The sequence below is a fragment of the Mastigoproctus giganteus genome, chromosome 7 (assembly GCF_048544385.1).
Source record: "Mastigoproctus giganteus isolate SK-2022 chromosome 7, ASM4854438v1, whole genome shotgun sequence".
In the NCBI taxonomy this organism is placed as follows: domain Eukaryota; kingdom Metazoa; phylum Arthropoda; class Arachnida; order Uropygi; family Thelyphonidae; genus Mastigoproctus; species Mastigoproctus giganteus.
Genome location: NC_143581.1, coordinates 100,678,723 through 100,702,732, shown reverse-complemented (window position 1 = coordinate 100,702,732; position 24,010 = coordinate 100,678,723). Strand labels below are relative to the sequence as shown.

The window sequence follows — 24,010 nt, the reverse complement described above, 5'->3', positions numbered from 1 at the left end:
GGAAGTCAATCAGCTTATCCTTCAACAACAGCCTATCGTTCAAAAAGATCCACTGACCTGACAATTGTTAATTTTTGCTCTAGGATCGTGGATTGTCTCGAAACGGGCCACTACACAATAGCACTCTTTCTGGACCAATCTAAAGCTTTCTACAGCATAAATCACAAAATTCTGCTCAATAAATTTAACAATCTTGGCTGGAGAGGGAAAATTAACCTTCTCCTTGAAGATTACCTTACTGATCGGCTGTTTGTCTAAAACAAATCAGAGCGCCTCCGTAGAATGGTGGGAAGGAGCAGTAGTGCGTAGCACATGCTTGTTGATTAGACCGGGGTTCAAGCCCGCCACCACCAAATACAGAGGATGCGGAAAGGTCAGGGGATGACCACCGCATATCCCGGAGCAGTATGGCCTTAGTTGCTAATGCTCCTAAAAAAAAAAAAAAAAAAAAACCAAATAACAAAAGAAATTAGTCTTATTCGGACATTTGCTATTTCTCCAGGGGAGTACCTCAAGGCTTCTCGGACCTATCCTATTTGTTCTTTACATCTTTGAATCCCCTCCCCCCCAGCTAGCAGTTTTCCGATCCTCCTAATATTGTCTCGATAGCATCAGCAAATATTCCTGCTCCATTTCTATTTAAGTGTATCCCATCATTGTAGAAGCAATCTGTCATGTTAAAAAGCACAGACCACACTGAAAAAAATTCTACCCCATGAGCCCTGCACAATCTCTCCAGTGCCGAATTGATTGACAATCCTCTCATCATATACTCCCTCCTATCGTGTCTGGGCAGGATTGCAGACGCTTTCAAATTTAACCCTAACTCTCGACTTTTTTTCAACATTGACCTGTACTTGCTAAGTAAATCCGCAGATCTCCTACACTTAATGTCATTAGTGTGAATGTGTACAAATATCACCTTTTGTGCCCTTAAAAGATGATATCTGCTCTACATTATCATCAACTTTTGCCCCTGTCAGACATACCCTGATCCTATGAAGAAAAGAAAAAAATGTGTTAAAGAAAAATGTGAGGTACCCAAAACAGATTTTGTTCCCACCACTCAAACTTCAAAACAACAAGAATGCTTTAAGAGGACTTATAGTTTTGTGTCTGTAGAACGGCTAAAAATTTTTCAGAAAAGCTTGTTTAAATGATTGCTATTGACTGCCAATCATTTTCATTAGTTGAAGACAAAATAATTTTGAGATATGCTGAAGCTGTGAATTGTAGGTACCAAGTTCTTTCTAGCATTAGCATTAGTAGAGGCATATGATGCAAGAAAGCAAGCTTATTCAGCATCAGCCAAAAAAAAAAAAAAAAAAAAAACACACACCACTCCCATTTCACCCCTCCGTTCGTTCGAAATACCTGTCCAGTTGAGCTTTAAATTTGTTTAGGCTATCAACTTCAACAACAAGTGATGGAAGTCGGTTCCACCAACCAACCACCCGCTGGCCAAAGGCAAATTTCTGCACATCTATCCGACATCCGTCCTTCCTCAATTTGAATTTATGCCCTCTGAGCTGATTATTCTGAGCAAGATGAAGAATCCCATTGGCATTGAGCATGCTCAAACCATTCAAAGCCTTATACACCTCTATCAGATCACCTCTCCGGTGCCTAGTCTCCAGACTCTGTAATTTGCAAAACTTAAGCCTTTCTTCGTAAGAGCAACCCTTTGTTCCATTCACTAATCTTGTTGCCCTTCTCTGTACCCGTTCCAGCAGCTCCACATCCTTCCTGAAATGAGGCCTCCAGACCTGTATACAGTACTCAAGATGTGGCCTAACCATTGCCTTATACAAGGGAATAATCACCTCCTTATCCCTGCTAGAAAAATTCCTCTTTATCATTGACAAGACACCATGAGCTACTCTTGCAGCTCGTCTGCACTGCTCAGAGAACTTCATATCTGCCTGCACAATTATCCCCAGGTCCTTTTCATTCTCCACCACTGTCAGTGTAGTACCGCAGAGTTGATACGTTGCTCTGGGGTTACTGTTTCCCATATGTAGTACTTTACATTTGTCAATGTTAAACTTCATTTGCCACCTCTCAGCCCATCTGTTCAACCTTTCCAGATCCTGTTGCAGCAGCATAGCGTCAGTAGTGTCCTTAACAACCCTGCCAACCTTTGTATCATCTGCAAACTTGGACATTAAACTTGATATCCCATCATCAATATCATTCATAAACACCGAAAACAACAACGGACCCAACACTGAACCCTGAGGAACTACACTAATAACATTAGTCCACGTTGAGCAGTGTCCATTGATTACCACTCTCTGTCTTCTGCCACTCAACCATCCCCTTATCCATAGCAGCAATTTGCCTCCAATGCCACACTGCTCCAATTTGTGCAGCAGTCTTCCATGTGCAACAGTATCAAAAGCCTTTCTAAGATCCAAATATATAATATCAAAGTTATTCCCTGCATCCAGTTCTTTTGTGACTACATCATAGTATCCAATCAAATTGGTCAGGCAAGACCTGCCCTTAACAAAACCATGCTGCGTCTGAGCTATAACTGAATTCTTGTCTAGATGATCCTGCAGTGCTTCTTTAACCAGTGCCTCCATTAATTTACCTGTAACAGAAGTTAAACTAACAGGTCTATAATTACTTGTCACCCTTTGATCCTCCTTTGTGAATTGGGGTTACATTTGCACATCTCCAGTCTATGGGTACCTCCCCTGAGTCCAAAGAAGCTCTCATAATTATGGCTAGGGGCTTGCTTACTTCCTTTGCTGCCTCCTTTAATATAACTGGATAGATCCCATCCACCCCAGGTGCCTTTTTTATGTTTATCCTCAACAATCTCTCCTCCACTTTCCTCTCAGTTATTACAAAATCATCCAGCTCACTGCCAATGTTTACTTTACCTACATCATTCTCCTTCCTGAATAACTCCTCATGCATGAATGTAGATGCAAAATACTCGTTTAAATTGTTAGCCACCTGAGCAGGATCCTCAACTGTTGAACCATCAATATCCAGTGGACCAATCTGATTCATCCCTTTCCTTCTTGAGTTTAAATATGTAAAGAACTCTTTTCTGTTTTACTTTGCATCCTTTGCCAAGGATTTTTCGTAGTCTGCCTTTGCCTGCCTAATCTCCTTTGTGACTTGGTTACAGACCAACTTATATCTATCATAGGCTTCCATGTCACCCATTAATTTGTATGTATCCCATACATTTTTCTTCTCTGCCACATGTCTCATTAGTTCATCTGACAACCATTTAGGCCTAAACCTTGAACAATATTTCTTAGTTGGTATGTAAAGCCTGGTAGCCTCCAAGATTAGTTCCTTGAATGCCTCCCATTTTAAGTTTGCTGTTGGTAACATCATCAGTTGGTCCCACTGTATTGAATTGAAATACTGTCTCAGACCATCATAGTCGCCTTTACGAAAACAAAAACCCTTCCCTTTACCTCTGATGGTAGTTACCTCCTTGAGTAAATCCCACTTGAACACACTGTGATCACTGCCACCTAGTGGTTCATTTACCTGCAGATTCTTAATGCATGAAGAATCACTACTGATAATCAGATCAAGAGTATTGCTCCCTCTTGTTGCCTCACGAACATGCTGATGTAGAAACCAATCATCCAATAAATCCACAAAAGCCTTGCTAGTGTGTGAGTGACCAACCCACAAATTCCAGTCAATATCTGGGAAATTAAAATCCCCCATTATAAGACTCTCTGATTTACTGGCCCACTCTATTTCCTTGTACAATATCTTATTATACTCATCAGAGTCATTAGGCCTATAGCACACTCCTACTCTCAATTTTGATTTCCCTATGCTTATGTCACACCAAACTGACTCGACACTGCCCTGTCCATCGATGTCAACTGGCTTCACTTCCTTGGACTTTATGTGTTTCTTAATTAATAGCATAACCCCTCCTCCCCTCCTGTCCTGTCTATCCTTTCTATACACATTGTATTCCCCAAATTCCAGTTCCGCATTACTTATATCTGTGTGACACCACGTCTCTGATATCCCAACAATATCTGCATTTGATGTTTTGAGCAATACCTCAAATTCATCAAATTTATTTACCAAACTCCTAGCATTGGTGTACACGCAGGTATACATGCACCTGTTTCTATTCTTAGCTACCCTAACACAACCCATGTGTTTACTTGTACCGCAATGACTCCCAGCAGTCTCTGAAATATCCTGCATCCTGTTTTTCAGGCTTCTGCTCATTTTAATAGAAGCAGTGCAAGAATCACTTCCACCTCTGCCAGTGGCTACTGTTAATCTATTAGTCCTTGTATCCCCCCCAACTAGCAGTTTTCCGACCCACCTAACACTGCCTCGACAGCATCAGCAAAAATTCTTGCACCCTTTCTATTTAAGTATCCCATCCCTGTAGAAGCAATCTCTCCTGTTAACAAGTACAGTCCAGGCTGAAAAAAAATTCTGCCCCTCGAGCCTTGCATAGTCTTTCCAGGGCCGAAATAATCAACAAGGCGCTCATCATATTCTCCCTCCTATCACGTCTGGGCAGAATTGCAGACACTTTCAAATTCAACCCTAATTCACACGGCTTTTTTTCAACAGTGACCTGTACTTGCTAAGTAATTCCGCCGGTCTCCTACTCTTAATATCATTAGTGCCAACGTGTACAACTGTATCACCTTTTGTGCCCTTAAAAGATGATATCCGCTCTACAACGTCATCAACCTTTGCCCCTGGCAGACATACCCTGGTCCTATTCCACCTATCCTTTTTACAAAGCATGTTCCCCGTTTCCCTGACAATAGAGTCACCAACAACTGCTAGTTCCTTTGGGACCAGCGCATTCTGCCTAGGGGGCTGCCTCTGTGTTGCCTGATGACCAAGTGCAAGCTCTGGCGTTGATGTGGGCAGCTGAGAGCTTGATGGGCCCCTCAATTTATTTCGAGGGCATCCATCCTGTCCTTCAAGCTCTCATAAAGGCCCATAACAACGCTGAGTTGTCGCCTGATTTCCTTACACTCCTTACATCGTGCACACACAAAGACATCCCCCTTGGCAGCATCATGTCCTGTACCTGACTGCTCCGCAAACATCAAGCAAACAGTGCATTTTAAAAGACTGTGATTCAGAGGGCAACTGCCCCCCTCAGTTCTCCTCTGAACCACAGCACTCCCATTAGCTTGAGCCTTTTGCTTTGCTGCTCTGGTCAGAGTCATGATTCCGATTTAATTCAATAAAATTTCAAAACAAAAATTAAATCCTTAAGTCTTATCCCAAAACAGTTATGTTATATATATATATATTTTTTTTTTTGGTATCTAGTGTTTTCTATGAGTTCCCTTTATACAACTTACGTATCACGTGTACCACTATAGTTATGTATTAATTATTTGTTACGATTAAGTCGTTATATATATATAGAGTTAAAAATACAATTTAATTGACAATAAAGTTTATCAAGATTAATAGATTTACTGATTAATTGACAATATTATAATATGCACTATACTACACTAAGCTTATGCTATCGTGTAAAAATGGCGGGAATTCTCGAACGGTACTTCTACGGACTCGTAAGTATTGATTTGCTTCCAAATCTCGCTATCTCAATTTAGAATAAACTAAGGATCCTGACTAGGTCTATAATCTACTTATAGAAGATAATTTGATATAACAATTGGTTAATACATCGACTAAATTTGGTAAAAAAAAAAAAAAGACCTCTCGTTCAATTTGCAACACGTGGATTTGATACCGTTACCGATACTAAGTAATACCTACAAAATCTCTGTCTAAGTTAAACTTTAAACTAAGTATCGTAACTAGGAATATAAAGCTACTCGAGAAAATAAATTAATTTGACAAGTTAAGCTAATAAATCAGAAAATAAATCAGGAAAAACGTCTCTGTTCCAAGAGCTTCAAGGAGCTTCGTCCGCACAGGTTAACCTCGAACCCAGCCTCCTTCTAGAAAACTGAAAAACTTTTTATGGAATTATATTTTGCTGTTCTCAAAAAGGTTAGTGATATTATTAAATATGCTACTTCTATACCTTAAATATTGGACATTTGAACATGCATGAACAACCAGAAGTTTTTTTTTTTTTTTTTTTGTAAGTTTGACAGCACATGTATTAATGATGAATTCATCTATGCGCATAATTTCTTTACTTGCTGTGAGATTTCTGATTCTTACAGCTAACATCATAGTAAATCTGATTGAAGAAATATTATAGAATGGAAAATCAGTAAAGAAAAGTATCATTGATAATGGAACATACATGGTGAAGCCATGTATGTTCCATTATAACATGATTAATATTGGAATCAGAAGCATGTGATGTTTTATTCACACTCTTCAGTTGTTCAGAAAGTAATTGTAGGAAGTATTGTAATGTAACAGAATTACTGGCTGTAGGAAGAAAGATAGTGTGCTACTCTCATCATTCTTCTTCAGCCAAAGACCAGCGATCATGGAGTATTGTCAATGATATACAGGAATTTTTCCAGCAGGGATAAGGAGGTGTTTATTCCATTGTATAAGGCGATGGTCAGGCCACACTTAGAGTACTGTATACAGTTCTGGAGGCCTCATTTCAAGAAGGATGTAGAGCTGCTGGAACGAGTACAGAGAAGGGCAACAAGATTAGTGAATGGAACAAAGGGGTGCTCTTACGAAGAAAGGCTTAAGTTTTGCAAATTACTGTGTCTGGAGACTAGGCACCAGCGAGGTGATCTGATAGAGGTGTATAAAGCCTTGAATGGTTTAAGCATGCTCAATGCTGATGGGATTCTTCCTCTAGCTCAGAAAAATCACCTGAGAGGGCATAAATTCAAATTGAGGAAAGACAGATGTAGGATAGACGTGCGGAAATTTGCCTTTAGCCAGCAGGTGGTTGGTTGGTGGAACAGACTTCCTCCCTTGTGGTGGAGGTTGATAGCCTAAATAAGTTTAAGTCTCAGCTGGACAGGTATTTTGAACGAACAGAGGGGTGAAGTGGAAGTGGTTTTTTTTTTTTTTTTTGGCTGATGCTGCATAAGCTTGCTTTCTTGCATCTATTGATGCAAGAAAGTAGATGCAAGAGGCAAATGCCTCTACTAATGCTAATGCTACTATCAACCAAATCTTCGAGTCCAGGAGTTGAAGAGGAGGTAAGTCTTTACCTTAGTCAGTTTTAGAGAGGAAGGAAAGCATAATAGTTTGTGGCAACATCACCGTAAGCTGCAGCCTATACTGGCAGGGCTAGTAAAAAAATATTGTTCTCCTCCACAGATCTCAGTTGAAAGTGACCCTCTGTTTAGTATCACAAATGTGGAGTATAGCGGCCACAGAAGCAGTCTAACAGTTGACAGTGCTAAGAAGTTAGTATTCTTGCATAATAATGTCTAACTTTGGAAATTTGACCACTAAAATTTTTAATAATAAAATTGTAATAATAATTACAATTCTTTTATATAATTTCATATATTTTCATATATTTTTCATATTTTTTCATATTTTTTTCATATTTTCATATTTTTCATATTTTTTTTTCTATCCCAGAAGTTCATCCTATGATGCCGATATTTGGCCTCGAGCAATTATTCATTTTAACACAGTCATTCGGCATTTGGACAAAATGTGTATTCGGTTCACCTCTATTTTCTATACATTAGAGAATAATCTTGTGATATTTTCAGATGATGCTTATTTTTTACATATGTAACTTATTGATCCCTAGTTTTCACTTTCCAGAACTGCATCTTTGCTGATATCATTCAAAATTATGGTTTGATATTATTGGATGTTTCAATTATAACCAAACTTCATGATATTTTTCCCAATGGTTTTCCCTAATCAGAGCTGACTATTGTCAATCAAACTACACATATGATTGACTTTAAAATGAAACAGATTTTTAATGTTTAAGAATGTGATGCCACCCTTGAGGACTATATGCACAGATATACATTATATGGAGCTTTAGTCATGTTTTTTTCCATTGATTTTGCAGATGTGACATTTTACTTGTGACAGATTTCTTTGCAGAATAAAGAATTTATTCAAATAGAACCTTCAGTTTTTGTGCAGCATACTTTTTTTTAACTAATTACATTACACATTCTGTTAGGAGAGCATTAAATTGCATTAGTATTTTGTTTGATACCGAACAAAGATGTTGTCTTATTTGATTTCTTATTCAAAAAAAAAGGAAAAGATACATCATTAGTTTAGTATTAGCATTTTCCCCACGAGTTTCCAGAATATGCATGGGCCCCCACCAGTGAGGGTTCGAAATGTGTGTAGACGGTTGTCAGTTTCTAATGGTGGCAGGCTCTGTGGGGGATGAGTTTCATTATGAAATTTTACAAAAAAAAAAAAAAACCTAAATTTTATATTGAAATGCTTTTAAACTTAAACTTTAATTCGTTCTCATTTTGACTCCACTGCCCACATTTGAGTAAAATTTCTACGAAAAATCAAATTAAAATTTCAAAAAAAAAAAAAAGAAAAAAAAGAAAAAAAGAAAAGAAAAAAAGACAACCTACATCAATATCATCTATAATTATACTGTTATATTATTGACTTTAAAATAAAATAAAAATCTTAGTTTTTTTTTTTTTTTTTTTTGATGCAGTAATATTGTCTAAATTCATCAACTTGTACATCAAAAATGCAGAGAATTTATATTGAGATTAAGGTTTTGTAAGCTGAAAGGAAATATCTAATTGGTTTCTTTTGCTGATAAGTAATAAAAACTTATAACATTTTGACAAATACATTATCTACCCAACAGTGTTTGAGATAATAGTTTAACAGCATTCCACCTACATATCTGTTATAATAAGTGCATGCCAATACTGTGATATCAGCTTCTAGTATTCATTTCCTCCTTCCAGTTTGCCATGACTACTAAATGAAGGTAGGCATAAGTTATCTTCAGACGTCTTCTTCTATGTTTGTGCATGTCATCATTTGTTACACCAAGTTTTGCCGTGCATAGGAAACTTCCTTTGGAATGCCTGTGAGAGGTTAAGAAAATTTGTGGGAACCTCATATCTCTTGTGGTAGTTATAGGTCAACATTAGAGGGATTGTATTCTGGTATGTGTTTTGTTGTACTGTGAAAGAAAGAGAGAGAGAGAGAGAGAGAGAGAGAGAGAGAGAAAACCCACAAACTATCATGTAGACTGCTATATTTGTGTGGTGGATATAACAAAGTTTAAAAAATTGATCAACTTCAATTTTTTCAAGAAACTGTGGTGTATTATCTCAATATGCTATCATATTTTGTTCCCGTTCCAGTTCAGAATTGATTGTTGACGAATCTGTTTAACAGGAAAGTTGGGATTACACCTCAGAAGCATGTTCAAGTAAAGTGCCACGTTTCCCTAATCAGCAAAAATTTGATGGGTTAGACTTGGGTCTAACCAAATCCAGTACTTGAAATTGTCTTTAAAAGAATGGACTCTAATAATGAAAATTGGTGGAATATGTTGAAAAACATATGACAGGTGCTCCTAAGCAAACTTGGTATCCCATTCGTGTACGCAGTACCTGCTAATTCATGAGTGGGCATCCCCTCATAGGGCTCCATGGTGCATCGGAAATTTTTTTATTTTACTCATATGTGTAATTTAAATCCTACTTCTTCTGGGGGGGGCCCCAACAAGGCCCCTACGTAATCAATCAGATTAGAATGTCACATTCTATTAATAGAGACAGAACTGAGGATAAAACACCATCTGTGACACCACTTTTCCTCATTCTCCATTCTACCATAGAGCAGTCATTTGGAAAAATGTCACCCTTCCTCATCCAGAAAGGATTAGAAGGGTTGATATGATCACCAAAATCTGTAAAATGGCTGCGTTCTGGCGACCTTTTGGTCGAAGCTTCAAGCGCAAATAAAGTGGAAAAAATTCTGAAGGCTCATCTATAGGGGGAATACCGATCCGTGTAATAACACCCCACGATACTCTGAACTCTTCATGAGGTGTCATATCAGAGTGGGATCTTCATGTCTCTGAAGAAGAGATCTGCTGTGAATTGAAAGACCAAGGAGTGACAGCTGTCAAGAGAATATCAATGTGAAAGGTTGGGAATCTTGTCCCTGCCCAAGTTCTTATCCTAACGTTCAACACTCCACGACCTCCAAGTTCCATCAAGGTAGAGTACTTAAACTTCCCAGTGAGGATTTACATTCCAAACCCACCGAGGTGTTTTAAATGTCAAAAATATGACCACTCACAAACAGCTTGTCGCTGCTTGTGCTCAATGAGGTGCGAAAGACCAAAAGAGCAAGGAATGTTCAGCTTCCAAACCAATCTGTGTAAATTGCCAAGGAGAGCACCATGCCTACTCCAGATCATGCCAGTTGTGGAAGGTTGAAAAAGAAATCCAAAACTAAAAACAGAGCTGAATATCTCCTACCAAGAGGCTAGAAAATATATCCAAACAATAAATAGTGGGAGGTCTTCAGAAGGTTTCTGCGAAGTGCAATGTTGTTACACCAACTGAGATGACTATACCACCAAGAGAGTCGTTCACTTCGATTGCATACTGTTTATTGCTTTCACAAAAGCCCACCCAAAAAACAGTCTGCTGCCACTCCTATATCTGTACTTCCTAGTATTCCACCACTACTAAAACCAGGTGGTAAAGAAAAGCCAAAAAGATTGCAAGAGCCACCTGTAATACTAGAAGCAATGGATGTAGAAGATAAGGAGGTTCTGGATGAATCAGTCTTGGAACTCTTTGCAGAGGAGAAAATGGACACAGGGCAGCATCCATACTTCCCCAAAAAAGATAAATCCAAGACTGACAAAAGTAAGCCCTCAGCACCTCGGAAGCTACCTGATCGACCTACCAAGCCAAAATAATGGCCAAATTCCTACAATGGAATTGCCGTGAATTCTGCCGAAATACTGACGGCATCAAGGTCCTGCAAAAGCACGAGCCAGTTTGCTTTTCCTTGCAGGAGACTTCTCTAAAGGCAAACGAAGATGCCACCATGCGTAATATCACAATTTTTCATAAGGATAGAATTGCAGATGGTCCTGCTCATGGAGGAGTGGCTATTCTTGTGTGCAACCAGACCCCAGTTCAGCCCTTGCTAATTACAACCAACATAGAGGCTGTTGCAATTAGACTTACAGTGGGTTTTTTGCTAACCATCTGCTCTATCTGTTTGCCACCTTGACATCTCCCAGAGAGAGACCTTGATGATCTTGTACTGCAGCTGTGTCCCCCTTTTTTATTTCTTGGGGATTTTAATGGACATAATACCCTGTTCGTTAGTGCTAGCATCAATAGAAGGGAATGAGTCATAGAGCATATGCTGAATAACAGTGACCTCTTCCTTCTAAATGTGGGAACAAACACCTTCTTCCACATGCCTATCTGTACGTTTTCTGCCATTGATTTTTCTATCTGCTCCCCAGCTCTCGTCCCTTCTCTTACCTGGGAGGTGGAGGAAAACCTGTTTGGAAATTATCACTTCTCTGTAATAACCTGCTTACACAATGGGAGACTGTCTTCCTTTTAGGTTAGCGCAGTGGAAGATTTTACAGGCTGACTGGAATGCCTTTCAAGATCTGACAAATTTTGACATCCTACAGTCAGTCAGGAGCCTGTCAATGATGCAGTCACATACATTACAGAAAGTATTGTCCAAGCAGCTGCAATTGCAATTCCAAAAACATCTTCCTGGATGTTTTTGGAATTGCAAAGTGAATCTGGTTTTCACCTTTTCCCAAACCATGGTGGAATCCACAATGTATAGCAGCAAAAATGGTGCAAAACAAAGCATGTGAGATATTCTGTCGATATCCCACCACAGCCAATAATCGGATTAGAATAGCTTTTAAACGTGAACACGCCAAAGCCCATTTAATCCGATGTCAGAGCAAAAAAGAATCCTGGATCCCTTTTACATTTTATATTAATCAGGTGATTAGCTCTAAGGAAGTCTGGGAAAAAGTGTGAAAAATAAAGGGAAAGTACAATGCACACCCCTCATCGGTCCTGGAATATGCTGACCCTTTTGCCAACAGGAAGGGGGTACTGCAAGGATCTCTCTCTCTCTCTCTTAAGTGTTATGTTTTTTGCCATTAAAGTTAACTCTCTTGCCAAAATAGAGTTAACTCTACTTCCTCAAACCATAAACAAGATAGAGTGCACTCTATGTTGATGATTTCAGCATTTTTTTTTTTTTAGTCATGCAACATGAGAGTTATAGAGAGACAATTACAACAAGCCGTTGATCGTCTTAACTTCTGGGCAATGGCCAATTGTTTCAGGTTCTCATCGGGGAAGACTGTCTGCGTCCGTTTTTTTCCGCAAGTGTAATCTTCGCCCCGAACCTGAAGTAAGACTTGGACAAAGCACCATTCCGGTCGTAGCGGAAACTAAATTCATGGGACTCGTATCTGATAAAAAGCTGACATATCTCCATCATATCTGTCAGCTTCGCACCAGATGCATGAGAGGGCTGAACCTACTCCATTCTCTCTTCTATCTGTTGGGGTGCAGACCAGTGCGCGGCGCCTCCGTAGCCAGGTGGGAAGGAGCAGCAGTGCATAGCACATGCTTCTTGATTAGACCGGGGTTCGAGCCCGTCACCACCAAATACGGAGGATGCGGAAAGGTCAGGGAATGACCACCGCATATCTCGGAGCAATATGGCCTTAGTTGCTAATGCTCCTAAAAACTAAAATAACAAAAAATAACAGCAGACCGGTGCACATTACTCCATTTGTATCGTGCACTTGTGCGGTCAAAATTAGATTATGGTTGTCAAGTGTATGCATCCTCTAGGAATAGCGTCCTTTGGTGGCTTGATCCCAGCCACCCATCAGGCTATCCACATTGCTACTGGTGCATTTAGAACATCTCTGGTGCAAAGTCTGTATGTCGAAGCAAATGAACTGTCCTTGTCGCTTCGACAGAAAACAGTTCTGTACGGTATACTTTTAAGCTGAACACCCTGCAAAACCACCCCACGTGGACATCCATTTTTGAGCCACAATGGGAAAATCTTTAAGCATAACCTTCGCCCTGAATTTAAAGGAAAAGATTTGGCTGAGAATGTAGCCAAATCAGCCACCCTCTCAGTCCCCTATACAGACTACTGGCAAATAATCCGTAACAAGATATATTCACAGTGGCAAGACTTGTGGCATGGGCAAATAACCAACAAAATATAAAGAAGACATCACATACTACAGGTACATAGATGATGTACTAGTCATCAACCATACAGATTTCGACAACATAGCTAAAAAAAAGCTATCCTGAAGATTTGACTATAAAAAGAACCAACACACAAAGAAACCTACAAGCCACCTCCCTAGATAGTCAAATCACAATAACAAACAATTTTGTATACACCAAACACTCTGATAAAAGAGACCTGTTTGGCTTCCCAGAAATTAAACTAACTAACTGGGAAACTAAATTGGCCAAAAATATATGTGGAAACGTTATCAGAAACCAAACAAACAGAATTATACACATATGTAATAGCCCAGAAAGCATTACACAGCTTTAATAAAACTGAAAAATACCCTTATCAAAAACAAAATACCTGACAATTACATCAGACACCATATAAATGCAGCCACACAAGCAAAAACTCATACAGCAACTCACATTAGTCCTGATAGTATCATAGAAAAAATTTTTTCCACAGAACATGAATAATTCTAATTAGAGCTATAATTTGGCCCTCTTTTAAATCCCAAGTTAATTATTCATAGGTGTGTGGCTTGACACCTATCTGCACGGTACCTGAATGTCCAATATCATAATTCCCCACAAGCAGAGTTATTAACACCAGGAATGTAAATACACAAGTCTACATCACCATACAGGCTTAATGCATTTCCAATAAATCGAGATTTATTTACAAGTATGGAAACAGAGTTAATAGTCACAATGAAAGAGGCTGTATATATTTGTAAATAGTTATTCCCAAGGACACATACAGGGCTGTCATGCCTTAGAAAAGCATTACCAGCCCACACTCTACGGATAACACTTTTAATTTAAAATTTCTCATTTTATTTTTATTTTAATAAACACCATGTCAGTTATTACCATTTATTTCTAACATTTTTAGCATGGGTAGATATCATACTGTATCTACTTCCCACAATAATACAAGCTGTAAATTATGATCAACACCAGCCCATGCTCAGGAAATCAAAGAATGTGACGTTGCCTACGGCAAGGTTAACTATCATGCCACGGTCAAAACCTGATATGATTGTGCAATAAACAGTACCACACACATAAAAACTTTGGCGGGAAATTGAATATTTTCAGACTGACCACCACAGGACATAGAGGTAATATACTATGATATTTCAGTCTGTTACATGCCTTTTCTTTTTTCTTTTCAACTTAGATTTCTTTGTAGCAAGCAATCATATCATTCACCCCTCTTTTAACTTTTAAGAATTATTTGCTGTCAGTATCCATCTTCTTAATCCTTGCGATTGCCACTGCAATTTCACGAAATGCCATTGCCATCTCTGATGATGATGCATCTTGGCTCCTCATTTGGTTCATCTTCAGCTTCTTCAGCATTTTCTTCTTTCATCATCGCTGCCTGCAAGTTATTAAGTTCTTCGTTAGATAATTCCTATTCTTCCAAGTCTTTGGCAATATCCTCCAACTGTAGTAGCTCTGCAACCTTTACAATCTTATATGTAACCTTTTCATATGATTCGTCTTTTTCAAACTGGTCGAAGCCGGTTACGTGCCGTGGGCATATTTTCTTCCATGCACAATTTAAACAAGTTTTAGTAATTTCCACACAGGCCTTATTAATGTTTAAAATGTGTGGCAAATATTGTAAGATTTCCAAAAGTCTATTATTGTAAAATTTTTCTCACCTTCTACTGCAGACAATACTTGAGCAAATATTAGCATTAGTAGAGGCATACGATGCAAGAAAGCAAGCTTATGCAGCATCAACCAAAAAAACCCTCCCCTCCCATTTCATCCCTCCATTCATTCCAGTTCAGCCTTAAATTTATTTAGACTATCAACTTCCACAACAAAAGATAGAAGCCTATTCCACCAATGAACTAGCCGCTGGCTAAAGGCAAATTTCCGCACAACTATTCTTCCTCAGTTTGAAACTGTGCCCCCTTAGGTTGTTTGTCTGAGCAAGACGAAGAATCTCATCAGCATTCGGCCTGAACCCATTCAAGGCCTTATGCACCTCAGTCAGATCACCTCGCAGGTGCCTACTCTCCAGGTACTGCAATTTGCAGAACTTAAGCCTTTCTTGGTAAGAGCACCCCTTTGTTCCCCCTCACCAATCTTCTTGCCCTTCTTTGTACTCGTTCTAGCAAATCTACATCCTTCCTAAAATGAGGCCTCCAGAAATGTATACAGTACTCTAGGTGTGGCCTGACCATTGCATGGTATAATGGAATTATCACCTCCCTGTCCCTGCTAGAAAAATTCCTATATATAATTGACAAGACTCCATGACCTGCCATGGTCATGGAGTCTTAGGGGAACACATTTCAACATAATACGTAAAAACCCAGACAATTGCAGTTATTGGGATTATCGCAAATGCAATAAGATTGATTTTACTACCCATTTATAATAATTATATGCATTAACAGAAAAGCCCAAAAAAACTGCAAAGTGCAATTTTTTTTTTTTTTTTTTTTTTTTGATCATGATCTCCAGAAACATGCTTTAGAAAAATATCACAAAGGTGCTCAATATTAGCATTAGCAGCGGCATATGATGCAAGAAAGCAATCTTATGCAGCATCAGGCAAAAAAAAACTGCTCCCATTTACCTGCTCCATTTGTTCCAAATACCTGTCCAGCTCAGCCTTAAATTTATTTAGGCTATCAACTTCCACAACAAAGGGTGGAAGTCTCTTCCACCAACCAACTACACGCTGGCTAAATGCAAACTTCCGCACATCTATCCTATAACTGTCTTTCCTCAATTTAAATTTATGTCCTCCCAGGTGATTATTCTGAGTAAGAGGCATTGAGCATGCTCAAACGATTCAAAACTTTATATACCTCAAACAGATCACCCCCGCAGGTGCCTAGTCTCCAGACGCTGTAATCTGCAAAACTTAAGCCTTTCTTCGTAAGAGCAACCTTTCGTTCCATTCACTAATCTTGTTGCCCTTTTCTGTACTCGTTCCCACAGCTCTAAATCCTTAAAATAAGACCTCCAGACCTGCATAAAGTACTCAGGGTGTGGCCTGACCATTGCCTTATACAAAGGGATGATCACCTTATGCCTACTAGAAAAATTCCTGTATATCATTGACAAGACACCATGAGCTATTCTTGCAGACGGTCTGCACAATCACACCAGGTCCTTTTCATTCTCTACCACTTCAGTATCACATAGTTGATACGTTACTCTTGGATTACTGCTTCCCATATTTAGTACTTTACATTTGTCAATATTAAACTTCATTTGCCACCTCTCAGCCCATCTGTTTAACCTTTCTAGATCCTGTTGCAGCAGTGTACTGTCATTAGCAACCCTGCCAACATTTGTATCGTCTGCAAACTTGGACATCAACATCATTTATAAATACAGAAAACAATGGATCCAACACTGAACCCAGAGGTACTCCACTAATAACATTAGTCCACGATGAGCAGTGTCCATTGATTACCACTCTGTCTTCTCCTGCTCAACAATCCCTTTATCCATAGCAGCAATTTGCCTCCAATGCTGCACTGCTCCAATTTGTGCAGCAGTCTTCCATGTGCAACAGTATCAAAGGCTTTTATAAGATCCAAATATATGATATCAAAATTATTTATAGCATCCAGTCCAATTTAACTGGCAACACTTTTCCTTAACAAAACCATGCTGTGTCCGAGCTATAACTGAAATCTTGTCTAGTTGAACTTGCATTGCTTCTTTAACCAGTGCCTCCATTAATTTCCCTAGAACAGAAGTTAAACTAACAGGGCTATAATTAGTTGTGTTGTTCTTTGATCCTCCTTTGTGAATTGAGGTGATATTTGCACATCTGCAGTTTATGGGTACCTCCCCTGAAAGGAAGCTCTCGTAATTATGGCTAAAGGTTTGCTTACTTCCTTTGCTGCCTCCTTTAATATAACTGGATAGATCCCATCTACCCTGGGTGCCTTTTTTATGTTTATCTTCAACAATTTCTCCTTCACTTTCCTCTCAGTTATTACAAAATCATCTAGCTCACTGACAGAGTTTAATTCACTTCTGGCATTCTCTTCCCTGAATAACTCTTTGTGTGTGAATTTAGATGCAAAATATTCATTTAGTTTGTAAGCCAACTGAGTAGGATCATCAACAGTTGAACCATCAATATTCAGTGGACCAATCTGATTCATCCCTTTCCTTCTAGAGTTTACATGGGTAAAGAACTCTTTGCTGTTTTCTTTTCATCGTTTGCCAAAGAAATTTTCATAATATGCCTTTGCCTGCATAATCCTCTTTGTGACTTAGTTACAGAGAAGCTTATATCTATCATAGGCCTCCATGTCACTCATTAATTTATATGTATCCAGTGAATTTTTCTTCTCTGCCACATGTCTTGTTAGTTCATCTGACATCCATTTAGGCCTAAACTTGAACAATATTTCTTAGTTGGTATCTAAAGCCTAGTAGCTTCCAAGATAAATTCTTTCAATGCCTTCCATTTTGAATTTGCTGTTGGTAACATCATCAGTTTGTCCCACCGAATAGAATTTAAATACTCTCTAGACCATCGTAGTCACCTTTACAAAAGCAAAAATCCTTCCCTTTACTCCTGATGGTATTTACCTCTTTGAATAAATACAACTTCAGCACACTGTGATCACTGCCACCTAGTGTTTTCTTAATGAAGAATTTGCACATGAAGAATCACTACTGATAATCAGATCAAGAGTATTACTCCCTTTTATTGCTTCCTGAACATGCTGATGTGGAAAACAATCATCCAATAAATCTTCAAAAGCCTTGCTAGTGTGCGAGTGACCAACTCACAAATTCCAGTCAATATCCGGGAAATTAAAATCCCCCTTATGTTACTCTCTTATATACTGGCCCACTCGATTTCCTTGTAGAGTTTCTTATTATACTCATCAGAGTCATTAGGCCTATAACACACTCCTACTCCCAATTTTGATCTCTCAATGTTTATGTCACACCAAACTGACTCGACACTGCAGTGTCCAGCGATGTTGACTGACCGGACTTCCTTGTATTTTTTGTGTTTCTTAGCTAATAGCATAACTTCTCCTGTCTATCTTTCCTGTACACATTGTACTCCCCAAATTCCAGTTCTGCATTCCTTATACCTGTGTGACACCAAGTCTCTGATATCCCAGCAATATCTGCCTTTGATGTTTTGAGCAACACCTGAAATTCATCAAATTTATTTACCAAACTCCTTGCGTTGGTGTATATGCAAGTATACATGCACCTGTTCCTATTCTTAGCTACCCTAACACAACCCATGTGTTTACTTGTACCACAATGATTCCCAGCAGTCTCTGAAATACCCTGTATCTTGTTTTTGAGGCTGCTGTTCATTCCAATAGAAGCAGTGCAATAATAACTTTCACCTCTTCCTAGGGGCTACTGTGAATCTATTAGGCCTTATATCTCCCTTCCCAAGCTAGCAGTTTTCTGTCTCACCTAACACTGCCTTGATAGCATCAGCAAATATTTTTGCACCCTTTCTATTTAAGTGTATCCCATCCCTGTAGAAGCAGTCTCTCCTGTTAACAAGTACAGACCAGGCTGAAAAAAATTTACCTTTTGAGCCTTGCACAATCTTTCCAGAGCCGAATTGGTCGACAATGAATTCGGCCCTATTGATTCTTATAATGGGAATATATGATAGTGATTAAAGGGTAGTGCAATTTTCATTCGAAATAGGACCTTTTAGAGAGATAAATAGCTTAGTTCTATATTGAAAATTTCAACTTCCAAGGACTTGTAACGAATTACAAAAAAAAAAAAAAAAAAAAAAGTGTATATTATATTAGGTTCACATTACAGTATTTTCACCATACCTCCATCTATCCCTACAGATGCAAATTATGTTTCCATATTTTTTTCAGTTTGCACTAGCTGGCAAAAATTAGGTAAATTTGAATTTCCGTAAGTCGAGTATTATGTAAGTCAGCGAGTTCCTGTATATATATTTTAGTGTCAAGTTTTTTTCTCCTACTGAGCTAATGTTATATGAATTTTGTGTTATTTGTTTTAAGTTATAATGTTACATTTATAAAATCTAAGTGGTTATATGTATTACGTTAAAATGTTATGTTCGTAAAATCTAAGTAGTTATAATAGATAATAAATTTGAATCTCACACTACTATTTGCTATTTATCTACACCAAGTCACCGATTCTAAAGGCTCTACGAATATTATTATTGATTGTTACAGCCTACTTGACAGTTAAAGTATTAAAACAAATAAGTAGTGCTATAATTTATAGTTTGTGATCCTTTGATGATACTGATTACACTGCTACAAGTTAAGTAGAAACTTCCAGTATCTGCTATGTCGATATAAAAACAGTGGAGGCAGAATTTGAATGCTCTATCTATGCAATGTTGGCAGAAGCCAGCTGTGGTTTTCTATGCAATTTCAATGCTGAGTAAAGAATAAATAACCAAATTAGTCAGAAAATCACAAAAAAAATACTTGTTGGAAAAAATTCAAAGGTGTTAGCACATAAATTAGCTGCTATAGTTTTATAATTGCAGAGGGTTTAGAATATTTATATCTATTTTTAACTTCCTTGTTATGCCCAGTGATTGGCAGATTACTGTGCAAATTATTAATTTTGTTTATATTTATATAGTCCATATTTATTATTGAAATTTCAGGAATATAATAGATTGTATATGTTGAAGGTTCGTATATTGAGATTTTAGCTTAAATTTGAAATAATATAAGTGAAAAAGGTGTCTAGACTAACTTAAAAGTCAAATGTATAACTGAACCAGTATAAAGCTTTAAGTATACTGTGCATAACACTGAAAAGTACATTATATACAGATTGCAAATCAGTGTTCTTCCATTCAAGTATGAAAACAAAATTATCTAAGTTAGATTTATTTATGTTTTTGCTTTTAATTTTCTCCTTGGATTGTTTGATATGTTAATTTTTGGTTTGATAAGGAATTTAACCATACAGAATTTGTCATATATTCAATTATCTGATATATAATTAGTAATAAACTTTGGGTTAAATTTCTTGTAAAGTCCATATGAGTATAATGTTTTTTAAATTTTGACTCTTTATGCTGACTTATCCTCAAATGAATATTGGAAATTTGTGCATGTTCTGAAATATATATATTGGTAAAATTATGTATTGGAAAGCATCAGTATCCTCTTTCCTGTTCAGTATTATTTTATTTGTATTTTTTTAAAAATTTTTATGGTTAGTATTGATATCTGACCTGTGTAAATCATATCTTTATTGTTTGACTAGTTTGTCCAACATATTTACTATTACAAGTGCAGTGATTATTAAGGTAAATAACATTATGTAGTTTGCAAATAATAGGTGCTGCCAGGAAATGATATGATAAAGAATTAAGAAATTAGTGAATGTTGAATTAAATGTTTATGAAATGTGGTTAAGTCCAAAATATAGGAAGGAGAAAGCTGGTTGTATTCTCATGCCTACCGAGAATACAAACAACAGGCATGCAATTGATGGTTGTACCAACTGATGAACAGCAAGAAAAATAAAGAACAAGCAAGAAAGAAAGAGAAGTAAAAGAACTCACAGCTTCCAATGTGAAATGAACAAATACAAAGGAGATATCTGTAGCTAAAAGACGAAGACAATAGCCATCTCAAGCTGCAGAAATGTATTAAAAAAAATTTATATGTTGCTGGTGTGTAAAGAAATTTGTGGAAAATACAGCCCAGAGTAAAATACAACCCAGAGTAGGAAAGGCAGTAAATAATTCACAAAATAGCAAGAGGAAGAGTTCTAAAACATTGAGAAGGAGAAAAGGATATGGACTTCTAATTCTAAGGCTTCTGAACATTACAGGATATGTTGTACGATATTGCTAGGATTGTATCCTGTAGATATGCTATAGTCTCCATGGTGGAGGATCCAAATGCCAGATTTGTTAATCCATGTAATCTCTGAAATGTTTTATGAAATTTGTGCGAAGATAGCACTGGAACTCGTTTTTGTGTTTGGTGAACCACTCAAACAATTCTGACAACAAGCCATGGGATGTTATACTGTTGGAATACATCTGTCCTCTCTGGGTAGAGAGTCACCATGCAGTGGGTGTATCTGATAAGGCACAATTTATAGTGGTTTTTAGCATTCAGAGGTGAGGACTCAGAGATTTCCCGGGAACTCATCCTCATACCAAAACACCACCTGCCTATTTCTACTGGAAATACGAGTGATTCCTCTGTACAGTTTGTTGCCATTGCATCTATCTACCATTCACATGGCATAACAAGAAATATTATTCATCAGAAAAAAGCAGCTTTTTTTACGGTTGTCAGTGGTCTAATTGTGCCATTGAGATTCAAATTTGGATTATTAGCTCTGGGCGGCGTAATCATGGGTAGCTTGTCAGGAGCGTACTCCAGAGTCCCATGTGGGAAGGGTTTGTTGGATTATGGTTTTGGAAACTCTGCTGATTGTCCCATTGTTATTCAATAGTAAGCCATTCCACCATTTTCTATCTATTGACTTGCACCAGGCTGGACAGCCTATGTTCACCCTGCCCATTGATGAGGTGTGGTGTCTGCCCTTGGCCCAGCAACTGCTGCTCTGTCCATTCTCCGACCTCTCTTGATTTATTTTAACTACAGCTCTCTGCAAACAATCCACAAGAGTTGTAGTTTTTCTAATATTGCCACTCTTCAACTTGTACCTGACAATCATCTCTTTTTTTGAAAGTGTGTCAGAACATGACCCTTACATGTTGATCAAGTACTTTGAATGGACTGCATTCTGTGAACTTGCAGTATCACATTTACTGGTTCTTAACTGCAACATGTGTGTCACCAGCCAAGAAGAAAGAGTTGATGTGCAAAAGCATGGTGTTGGGGGGGGGGGTCATGATGCTTTGATTGAACAGTGTAATATATATATATATATATATATATATATTTGAGTAATATGATATTTTGCTATGAATGGTAAGTAGTTAAACATTATTGCACATAATTTATGGACTAAGATCATTGATTAAACATTTTAAGCTTATAACCATTATGAATATATCTAGAGATATAATTACCTAGCTATATATACTTACCCCATCATGTATTACATTATATATTTATTTATTTATGTATTTATTTATATTCCCCCACAGGTTACCCATATTTATGAATCAACTGCATAAACTACTTGATGTGATAAAGCAGTCATTTGGTAGTTTAACGGCAGGAGAAAGAATGGAAATTGCTGCTTACCTTGTGCCCGAGGTACATATTTTTGTTAGTGTAAAATATTTTGCTTTATTAATACACTAAAATTAAAAAAAAAAAAAAAAAAAAACTATGAATAGTTCCCTCTAAAAATACCTTTGAATTTTTTTCAGTAAAAGTGTGAATAATAGTATAATAATATATGTATCATTGCCACCAGGTGCTGTAACAGAGGCTGGTATGTCTAATTGCTTTTATTAGCTATAAATGTAACACGAATATACTTAGTAGGCTTTTATAAGTGATTCATATGGTTTCATCTAGTGCTAATTTCTTTATGATGTATCTGAATGCTCCAATTTTCTATTGCAGAATAAATTAACTAACCATTCAAACAAGATATATTGTACACTTCAATGTTGCTGTTTCATGAATGTAAGAAACCCAGTTGTTATGTTATGGGAGTTTAATGGTGCATAAGTTACTATGGCTATAATGCAAGAAACCCAGTGGTGGTCACTGGAGGGCAGGTTCAGCAGTTAATTCAAATGATGCTGAAATGAAATACAGTGGAAGCTCTTGAATTACAAGACAAGTAATCCCCAGGGGCTCACATCTGGTGAGTATGTGCTTGACACACCCAGGGTCCTGAGCTGGATATCATCATTCTTCTCTTTCTTGGTGATTTCCTTCTACTTTTGTCTCTCTCTCTCTCTGAATGGTAACTCGAGAAATTTTTTTGGCTGGTGCAGCATAAGCCTCAGGCTTCCTTGCAACATATAGCTAATAATAATAAAGATGGAGGGCATGTGAAAACATTTGAATTTGTGCATGCAATCTGAAAGTAAAGGAGTTTTGTTAGTTTTGCTACCATGAAAAATGCATGTTTTTTTTTGGTTCAGCTGTTTGTACTCTATCACTTGTCAGTTAGAAGGTGGTTTCGGTATGTGCTAGTTCATTCGAGGAACAAACATTGGTTGAATGCTGTATTGGTGTTCACCAAAGTGGTAATAATGGTATCTTTTTGAATAAAGACCCTGCTTACATGTGCCCACTACTGAATAAAATCAGCCTTTTTATGATTAAATCCATTTAGGAAGGGGGAAAGAAAATGAATTTACAAAAAAGGCAAACATATAGAGGTAGAAATGGGGTAACCACACACAGCAATGTGCTACTCCTCATCCATAAACTGGGAGGACCCAAACCTCGCTATTTTACTAGAGTTCTAAGAAAGCATCTGCAGTATATAGATGACAGCATCAAAAAATGCTAACTAGTGTATATCAAGGAGTTATAGTTACCTGTCCATTACTTCTATGTGCAGCTGAAATTTGGGCATCTGCATCTAACAAGAACTTCTTTTAAACCAATCTTTGCAGCAAGGATCACAGTTCTGAAAATGAACTGCCTTCAAACATAGGCTTCAAGTTCAAACCATGGGTATAGCATTTAGTCTAAGCATTTCCCATCTGTCTGTGTTCATCCCGAAGAATCAGTTTTATTTTGGATGAATACAGAGTCAACTCCTCTTTGGCCTAATCTCTGACTCATCACCCGGGGAGTCATTTGGCTTAAGAGTCCTGCTTGGAGACTTCAGCCACAGAGTAAGCTCATTAAATGCCTTCTTGCTGA

General features: G+C 37.7%; 1 protein-coding gene across 1 annotated transcript in view; it reads left to right on the top strand.

Moving 5' to 3' along the window:
- The window catches only part of LOC150083109 (uncharacterized), a 773,496-nt gene that overhangs the window by 386,230 nt on the left and 363,256 nt on the right, over positions 1-24,010 (top strand). The window contains exon 9 of the mRNA XM_090378391.1: positions 22,321-22,432. Coding sequence (XP_090234517.1) covers positions 22,321-22,432 — 112 coding nt within the window. The remainder of the gene's footprint in view (positions 1-22,320; positions 22,433-24,010) is intronic.